The sequence below is a fragment of the Triticum dicoccoides genome, chromosome 4B (genome assembly GCF_002162155.2).
Source record: "Triticum dicoccoides isolate Atlit2015 ecotype Zavitan chromosome 4B, WEW_v2.0, whole genome shotgun sequence".
Taxonomy (NCBI): domain Eukaryota; kingdom Viridiplantae; phylum Streptophyta; class Magnoliopsida; order Poales; family Poaceae; genus Triticum; species Triticum dicoccoides.
In genome coordinates, this window is record NC_041387.1 from 9,011,575 (window position 1) to 9,020,814 (window position 9,240).

The 9,240-nt window shown below is 47.1% G+C and overlaps 2 protein-coding genes and 1 non-coding gene across 3 annotated transcripts in view; all 3 read left to right on the plus strand.

The window, feature by feature from the left end:
• The first annotated feature begins 1,690 nt into the window (after positions 1-1,690).
• LOC119292412 (probable xyloglucan galactosyltransferase GT19) lies at positions 1,691-3,177 on the plus strand. The gene has a single exon (XM_037571262.1). The coding sequence runs from the start codon at positions 1,691-1,693 to the stop codon at positions 3,062-3,064; it is 1,374 nt and encodes a 457-aa protein (XP_037427159.1). The 3' UTR covers positions 3,065-3,177.
• A 782-nt stretch (positions 3,178-3,959) lies between these two features.
• Positions 3,960-4,030, plus strand: TRNAG-GCC. The gene has a single exon. It is a non-coding gene; the product is annotated as a tRNA-Gly (tRNA).
• Positions 4,031-5,306: 1,276 nt separating this feature from the next.
• Positions 5,307-9,240, plus strand: part of LOC119292414 — an 8,762-nt gene continuing 4,828 nt past the window's right edge. The window contains exons 1-6 of the mRNA XM_037571263.1: positions 5,307-5,714; positions 5,902-6,009; positions 6,323-6,855; positions 6,948-7,054; positions 7,166-7,255; positions 7,334-7,538. Of these exons, the coding sequence (XP_037427160.1) occupies positions 5,309-5,714; positions 5,902-6,009; positions 6,323-6,855; positions 6,948-7,054; positions 7,166-7,255; positions 7,334-7,538 (1,449 nt within the window). The 5' untranslated portion in view covers positions 5,307-5,308. The remainder of the gene's footprint in view (positions 5,715-5,901; positions 6,010-6,322; positions 6,856-6,947; positions 7,055-7,165; positions 7,256-7,333; positions 7,539-9,240) is intronic.

Consider the following 9,240-nt stretch of genomic DNA (forward strand, 5'->3'; position numbering starts at 1 on the left):
TCCTGCGCTTAGGGCATCTGTCTAGTGAACCCCTTTTTTGCTAAGCGTTGAAAAGGAAAAAAAAAAACAACTGATTTCAATCGTACGTACAGGTTGGCACGTATGGTGCACACACAAAATTTGGGTCCGTCGTGAATTGTGGCTTCCATGGTCCAAGTGAATTTCCTACCCATGAACGAGTTTGGATTTGACGTTCCGGTCTTTCCTCGTGAATGAAATATTCAGGGTCCTCTCCTACTATTTCTTCCATTGGATATAGACAAACGACTCAGATGAGCTGAAGATGGGATCGATCCGTGGGAGGGTTGTGACAGGCCAATCACATCAATCCGTGCCCAGCGCGAACCAACCCTGTGGTTAGATGGTTAGGAGGACAGTGGTATCCCAACCACCAAAGTTCAAGTCCTACACTTAATACCGGTGCTCGCATTTCTTTGGATTTATAGTCATGCAAAATTTCCAACGCCGCACCCGGAATATCTCCCGCCCCCACTCAATCCGCTTGTGCCGAAAAATCGTCCCGCATGCACGTTGCAAATATTTCGGCCTGCCTGCGTGCACACATCCTCCAAAATATCTCGAGCGCACCTTGTAAATCCTGGATGATGCCTCTGAAATATCTCCCGCCTCCAACAATCTCATTGTGCCAAAATTTCCCAGCTCAATCCGCATGCCACCGGCAAATATTTCGTCCCGTGTGCACTCGCGTGCAAAATATCCCCTGCGTACATTCGCCGCGCCCTATGAATGTTTTGGGGACTAGATGAATGACGCAAGAACTTTTTAATAGTAGAGATAATGAAATCTACTCCACCTAAAAAACATAGTGAGGGGCTGACACTTCTTATAGGAACCCTTGCACGAATCGTTCCCTCAGGAAGCCTCATTCAAGCAAACAAATTTATTATAGAGCGTTTCTTCAAAAAACCACTGCCCAAAGAACGTTCTAAGAAACGAGCCTAGATCACCCAAAATCCTTTGCAGCTAGACATATGAATGGAACATGTTTCTTCATCATCTCATACTACAAGTTTAGTTGTTCAGTGGGAGGAGTGTTCTCGTCTATCACGAAAACACCTATGATAAATTCGTTGATGTTATTAAGATGTTGTACCGACTCAATATTTCGGAGGTGGGATGTGCCTGCATGCGTTCAACACAGAATTAGAGATGGATGAGTGTATATACGTGAGTATCTACATTTGTGCTGTGTTAGAAAAATTACGAACTTTGTCGAAAAAAAAGAAAAATTACGAACACTTTGCTACGCTAGTAACCCCATTGCTTATAATAATTTATGAAAGGGACCTGCTTACCCCGCAAAAAAACACCCAAAACTTGGTATGCGTCCGATCCGCTAAACTTTGTTGTGCATGCATCCGATCCGGGCGCTCTTCTTCTCCTCCTGACGTTCGATCCACATGAGTACATGACATGCCACGGCGCGGGATCTCCTAACAATTAGCTAGGGCAAAACCTTGTTCTCCTCCTCCTCCTGGAAATCCTCTCCCCCAACGCCGTCGCCGTGCCGGAGCCAGGACCCATGCGCCGGCCGCCGCATTCCCTGAAAATTCAAGCCCAGATCCGCTAAATAATCTTGCCATGCCCATGCCCATGCCCATGCATGCATCCAATCCGCGCGCTCTTCTTCTCTCACGTTCGATCGAGGGATCCACCCAACATGCATGACATGGCGGGCGATCTCCTGATAACTAGGGCAAACCTGCCTCTCCTCCTCCTGGTGATCCTCTCCTCCACCGCCGTCCACGGCGTGCCGTTGCCGGACCCATGCGCCGGCCGCCGCATCCACGTCCGGCGCCTCCCGGCGCGCTTCAACACGGACCTCCTCCGCCACTGCGACGGCGCCTTCCCGCTGGCCGACCACCCCTTAGCCACGCCCTCCTGCGCCTCGCTCGCCAACCACGGCCTCGGCCCGCGCACCCACAACCGCTCCCGCTCCTGGTACCGCACCGACGTGCGCCTCCTCGAGCCCTTCTTCCACCGCCGCCTCCTCGACCGGGACTGCCTCGCCGACGACCCCGCCCGCGCCGACGCCGTCTTCCTCCCCTACTACGCCTCCCTCGACGCGCTCCCCTTCCTCCTCGACCCCGCCATGCTCAACTTCTCCGGCGCGCACGGCGCCGCCCTCGCCCAGTTCCTCGCGACCGACCGCCCGCGGGTCCTCGCCCGGCGCCACGGCCACGACCACTTCCTCGTGCTCGCCGGCCCGGCCTGGGACTACGCGCAGCCGGCCGACACCGATCCCAGGCTCTGGGGCACCACCTCGCTGCTCCGCCGCCCCGAGTTCGACAACTTCACCTTCCTCACGCTCGAGTCCCGCGCGTGGCCGTGGCAGGAGCACGCCGTGCCGCACCCGACGTCCTTCCACCCATCGTCCCTCCCACGGCTCCGCGCATGGATCGCCCGCGCGCGCCGCTCGCGCCGCACGGCGCTGATGCTCTACGCCGGCACCGTGACCAGGCCGTCCCGCCCCAACATCCGGAGCTTCATCCTCGCCGAGTGCGCGAACCGCACCGACACATGCACCGTCGTCGACTGCCATGGCGGGTCCTGCGCGCTCGACCCGGTGCGCTCCATGCGGCCCATGCTGAAGGCCAAGTTCTGCCTGGAGCCGCCGGGGGACACGCCGACGCGGCGTTCGACGTTCGACGCGGTGGTGGCCGGGTGCGTGCCGGTGTTCTTCGAGGACGCGTCGGCGAGAACGCAGTACGGGTGGCACCTGCCGCCGGAGAGGTACGAGGAGTTCTCGGTGACCATACCCAAGGACGCGGTGATGCTGGGGGGCGTGCAGATCATGGAGACCCTGGCGGCGGTGCCGGAGGAGGAGGTGGCCAGGATGCGGGAGCGGCTTCTGGAGCTGGCGCCGAGAGTGGTCTACCGGCGGCACGGTAGCGCGGCAGAGAGGATGAGGGAGGCGAGCATGGACGCGGTGGACATTGCCGTGGAGGGCACGCTGCGGAGGATACGTGGGCGGGTGCGCGCTCTGGAGGATGGCCGGCCGGAGGCCATGTACGCCATGGAGGACGACGACCAAGAGATCTAGCTTGCTCATCGTATTCTTCATGTGGATGTAATCCTGCAACGCAACAGATGTATCCAAATGATAAATGCCACACATGTGACACCAAGTAACAGCGCCCTGCGGTTTTGATGTTGCATATATAGATCAGTCACGGCGTGCATTCTTTTATCTTGTGTTTTGGGTTGCATACTCGCCTCGGCGAAGATTTATGCTCAGTTAAAAACAATAACGGGCGATGAAAATCGATGGAACACTCGACAAACATGATGAATGGAAATAAACAATGAGGCGGCGTCGGTGGTAACATGACGGCAGGCGCGGTGAAGAAGGCGTAGTAGCACACGAGGCGGAGCTCGCTGGTCACATGGCGGGGATCATCATGGAGGTCATGGAGATGCCCTATCTTCAGGTTAATAACCCTGAAAAGGGGTAAGCCGAGTAGGCTTTGCCGAGTGTAACACCCGGCGAAGTGTTTACCGAGCGGATATCGACCCTTCGTCGAGTACCGAGTACATGACAAAGAACCAGATTCCAGTAGTGGAGAGAGTGTTGGTTGTTCTTGGTGGACTTGGATCGACAACTACTCCCTCCGTAAGGAAATATAAAAGTGTTAGTAGTTCAGGAATAAGATAGGAGAGAACTAGCGAGTTAATCACTGAGCGTAGTCTAGCAGTTTACTTTCGACTATTTGAGAGACCCGCTTGCTTATTGCAATTCAGAACTGTGATAGTAATGGTTCACGCGCCCTGTCAAGAGTAGACGTTCGATTAGTAGTTCATCACTTTCTTTGGGAAACGTTGGCGTCCCTCAACGACGTATGTGGACTGAAGTTCAGCACCAAAACTAAACTGACATGTTACATGGATTCCTCTAGCTAAGCGGTTTTCTAAAGGCTCCAAATTAAAATATCACTGAGGCACCAGTGGTCTAGTGGTAGAATAGTACCTTGCCACGGTACAGACCCGGGTTCGATTCCCGGCTGGTGCATTTATTTCATTTTTTGGTCCTTATGGATTTGAGATATTTTATTAGCTCATCTAATCTTATGTTAAATCCTGCACGCCATATAAGTATTTTTGCTTTATAAACATCAAAAGCAGAGGGAGAATACTAGTGAGAGCGAAATCATTTTTTTAATTCATCTAATCTTCATGTTAAATCCTGCACGCCATGATCTTGTCACCCGTATAAGTTTTTTTTTATTTTGCTTTATACACATCAAAAGCAGAGGAAGAAGAATTGTGAGAGCCAAATCATGGTATGTTTGAGCCCACTCTTCCGGGTTTGATTCCGGGCTCCTACAGTCTCTTCATATTTTGGTTCTTTATTTTCATCTATGTTAGTTCATCCGTGATCTTGTCACTCGTATAAGTATTTGTTTTTGCCCCTTCACCTTTTCCCGAGTAAAGTCCAGCGGTCGAAGTAGAAGTACATTTTTTTGGTATACCAAAATATGTAAAATGACTTGAATTAAGATTGAGCGTATGAGATCTCGAGCCTTTGTGATCGCATAGTGTTTGTCTCCCAGGAATCGTATGTCTTTTTCCGACTTAGGCAACCACAAACCATTTGTAAAATGACTTGAATTAAGATTGAGCGTATGAGATCTCGAGCCTTTGTGATCGCATAGTGTTTGTCTCCCAGGAATCGTATGTCTTTTTCCGACTTAGGCAACCACAAACCATTTCCTTGCTGAAATGCGGTCAACAGGTAGTTCGTGTTGTTTGTCACGATGACAATGAAGTTGTTGCGTGAAACTTCATAAGAAGTTTTGCAAGTCTTATGGAAAACGACCGTGTCTAGCACCATGAGAAACATAGACGTGCTGAAGAGAGTGTTGCGTAAGAGGAAGTTGTGGAGTATGTATTTTCATGCATCACTAGAGACATAGATGTCACTGGAGGGAGTAAATACATAGCCATCCTTTATCTTTTGCACACTGCAAAAAGTTTCGATTCGTTTCCACAATAAAATAAAATATTGACCATATTTATTTATTTTCAGATGTCTGCCTGCGTGTTTACATCGTTTTGCTAAATGAATGCAATTAAAGCATTGATACTGCCATAAATAATAGCTACAGAAACCGCGGATTTCACCTGCATGTGTCAAAAGCATATTATGGCAGTACATTAATTCGGATTTGATTTTGCTCACATGGCATCTTTGCTCTCCCTAGCTACCTAACTCCATGGCCTATAAAATCCATGTGAATTAGACCATCATCGATCTCACACATAGTTGAATAGTCGATCATCTCAATAGATGGGGACTATTACTGCTGGATTCCATCTTTTATTTCTCATTCCCACAATTGCATTGCATGCCCGTGCCTCATCCCAGGAAGCGCATCTCACAAAATTCCTCTCGTCTAAAAGAACCAGAAGCAACATCAGCAACAGAATTGGTGATCCTACCAGTTTCCCTGGCGGACCATTTCTCGGAATCGACAGCAGCCCCCGAACAGATGGGTACCCGGGCTCCGACCACATCACTCTCAAGGCGGCCGACAAGATCTCGGCGCTGCCAGGGCAGCCGGAGGGCGTCGACTTCGACCAGTACGGCGGGTACGTGACTGTCGACGGCCATAATGGCCGCGCACTCTTCTACTACTTCGTGGAATCTCCCGGCAACCCGGCGGTGAAGCCACTCCTCCTGTGGCTCAACGGAGGTGAGGAAGATACACTCTACTACCAGTAGCTAGTTAGTACCATTGTGTATTGTTGAACACTATATTTGGTAAACTCCTCAAAAAAATCACAAATTCCTCAAAATGTTCTAAAAAATACGTTCAAAATTCACAATGAATTGATATGATCTTTAAAAAAACAATGGATTGATATGGAGCATGCATGCAGGGCCTGGGTGCTCGTCGCTGGGCTTCGGAGCGATGCGAGAATTGGGCCCTTTTCGAGTGAACAGAGACAACCAAACCCTCACTAGGAACAACCATGCCTGGAACAATGGTAATGGTCCTATATATTTCCATTTTAACAATACTTGTAATAAAATAGGTGTAAGAAAAGGGGGTAAAAAAATCTTAATTTCTAGTACTCCTTTTGTTTTTATTTACTCTGTATACTAGCTCTGTCTTAAATCAAAATTTATAAATTTGACCAAATTTATAGAAAACTTATTGACATCTAAATATCAAATCAATACTATTAATATAATGTTGTATATTTTGACATCATATATAAGTTTTTTGTTTTAAATGTTCCTGTTGTTTTCCATAAATTTGGTCAAACTTTGTAAATGTATATCAAAACCTTATTGCAGTGGCAAACGTCATCTTTCTGGAATCACCCGCCGGCGTGGGGTTCTCCTACTCCAACACGTCTTCTGATTACGACAGGATGGGGGATCCACTGACAGCCCAGGACACCTACGCCTTCCTCGTCAACTGGCTTGACAGGTTCCCCGAGTACAAGGCACGCGCCCTCTACATCGCCGGCGAGAGCTACGCCGGCCACTATGTGCCCCAGCTCGCCGCCACCATCTTAGCCCACAACAACGACACGGTTGTCATACTAAATCTCAAGGGCATCTTGGTCGGAAACCCGCTTCTGGACGACGCGAAGGAGGAGAGAGGGCACCACGAGTACCTATGGAACCACGGGGTGATCTCCGACGAGGTATGGGCCGAAATCGCCGGCCACTGCAACTTCAGCGACGACTCCGCCTATGGTGATGATAGGTGCTACAAAGCTATTACTAAATCCCAGTATGAGAGTGAGGACCTCGACATCTACAACATATGCGCCCCCACCTGCATCACTGACAACAACGGCTCCTACTACTCCAGCAGCCAAGTATGGAGGAGTATAACAAAGACTTGGTTCACTAAACACATACATATTCTACAGGTTGCATTCTAGCAAGTGCCTGAAGTGTCTTCTTTCAGTTACCTGGGTACGATCCGTGCGGCGAAGTGCCTACCATGGCCTACCTGAACCTTCCTGCGGTGCAGAGGGCTCTCCATGCTAGAGAAACCAAATGGAGTGACTGCAAGTATGAACACCTAAGATCACCATGAAAGAGCCTTATATGCATACTAGTATATTCTTGTTCGATTTCATGAACTGACATGTCTAACTGGCCTCGTGTGTTATGTTGGTGCAGAATCTTTGTGGATTTCAAGGACTCGCCGGATAGCATGGTGCCAACCTTGAAATGGCTAATCGGCCATGGCTTGCCAGTGTGGGTCTTCAGGTAATCCACATCCACTGCAGACCATTGCAAACATGTATGCTTCTTGTTGGTACTGAAACTAAAAAAAATGATTTTCAGTGGGGACTTGGACTCAAGGTGCCCGATCACCAGCACGAGGCACGCCATCCGCGACCTCAACCTCTACGTCACCGAGCCATGGCGTCCATGGACGGTCAGCCATGAGGTAGGGGGCTATGTTCAACAGTACAAGGGAGGGTTCACGTTCGCTACCGTGAGAGGAGCAGGGCACACGGTCCCGACCTTCCTCCCGCCTTACGAGAAGGCAAAGTAGTTTTTGCTCTCGTTTTACGATGGATGGTGTAATCTAATGCCATCATGTCATGTAGCGAGTTTCATTACCGTGATAGTACATATTTCATCTATTTGCGCTTTCGGTCTTTCACCAAGAAGATGCACGCGACTACAAGTTTGGTTATGTGTGTTTTGCTAAATGGTGCAACTTTACCCTATAAAATCCGAGTGATGTGTCCTTCCAACTATATATGTTTGTCCTTCACAGTTGCATCCTTAGAATTGTATTTCTCCTTCTCTCTTTTTTCGGGTAATATTTCTCCTTCTCAATTGCATACTTACTGTGTTTTTTCCTTCTCAGATGTATCTTTTAACTTCAGGAATAAGCTCTGGGTTTTTTTCCGGGGGAGGAATAAGCTCTGGTTGACTCTAAAGTCTACATTCTAGGGTGTTCCTATCTCCTTTGTCGATGTGGGACTAAATCATGCACTCTGCGTCATATTTATTAGGGAAAAAACAAAGACTAGGTCTAGTCCTTTGTACTCTCATGATCAGTGGAGTATTAGAAAGCCCAAATAATTAGTGGAGTACTCTCTCACGCTCCTGGGCGCCACACTCTTGGATGGGTGCTTACCAATTAAGAAACCAGTAACCATTTACTTTGTTCCACAATTTTTGAAACAAAAGAAGGCATCACTCACTAGTACAAGGGCCTATTGTCCAAGGCCGTCCACGTGGCCGTTGCTTGGAGGTCCACCTTTAGTCCCGGTTGATAACACCAACCGGTACTAAAGGAAATTTTATGATATTTTTTTTGAAAATTTTCGTTTTTAAATTTTTAAATTTCTGAATTATTTTAACCTCTAATCTCTAATCACCCTCATCACTGCTCAATTTAACCTCTAATCTCTAATCACCCCTCATCATCTAACTTCCCGGACGGTCACCCATCTCACTACTCCAGCCTGAGCACGCTTAACTTCCAGGTTCTATTCTCCCTTGTTTTCAAGTCTACACTTATTGTTTTCCTGACAATAGTAAGATGTCAATCCTATTAACCCTCAGGAATTTAGCTTGAGAATGAAGTCACACATTTCACTGTTTGAGTTTGAAATTATTGTTCTAAAAAACAATAATTATTTAGTTACACTAATACTTTCTTGAATAAGTAGTTTGACCACAGTTTGACCAGATTTGACCAAAATTCAAAAACACTGAAATAATTATTTAGTAACACTAATATTTCTTGAATAAGTAGTTTGACCATAGTTTGACCACAGTTTGACCAGATTTGATCAAATTTCAAAAAAACTGAAATAATTATATAGTAACACTAATATTCTTGAATAATTATTTAGTAACACTAATACTTCTTGAATAAGTAGTTTGACCATAGTTTGACCAGATTTAACAAAAAATAAAAAAACTGAAATTTGAGCATAACTTTTTTTCTTTTTAGAATTTGAGGATTCTAAAAATTTGCAAACAGGCCGTAGGCCGTCAAAATCGGATGCGGATTTTTGTGCTGAACATTTTGATATATTATACGTTTTTTTCTGACATAGTATGCAAAAGTTATAGCCGTTTTACATTTTCTCTACACTTTTTGCAAAACATGTCCAAATTTAAGTTTTTAAATTTTCCTAACTAGTAGATGTAGTAACATAACAACATCTCGAAGGATTTTAATTTTTGAAGTTTTTATCATTTTTTTTTCTTTTTACAAAACTGAA

What these genes read in the sequence shown, in the direction of transcription:
- LOC119292412 (XM_037571262.1), top strand. Translation starts at nt 1,691, where the DNA reads ATGGCGGGCGATCTCCTGATAACTAGGGCAAACCTGCCTCTCCTCCTC.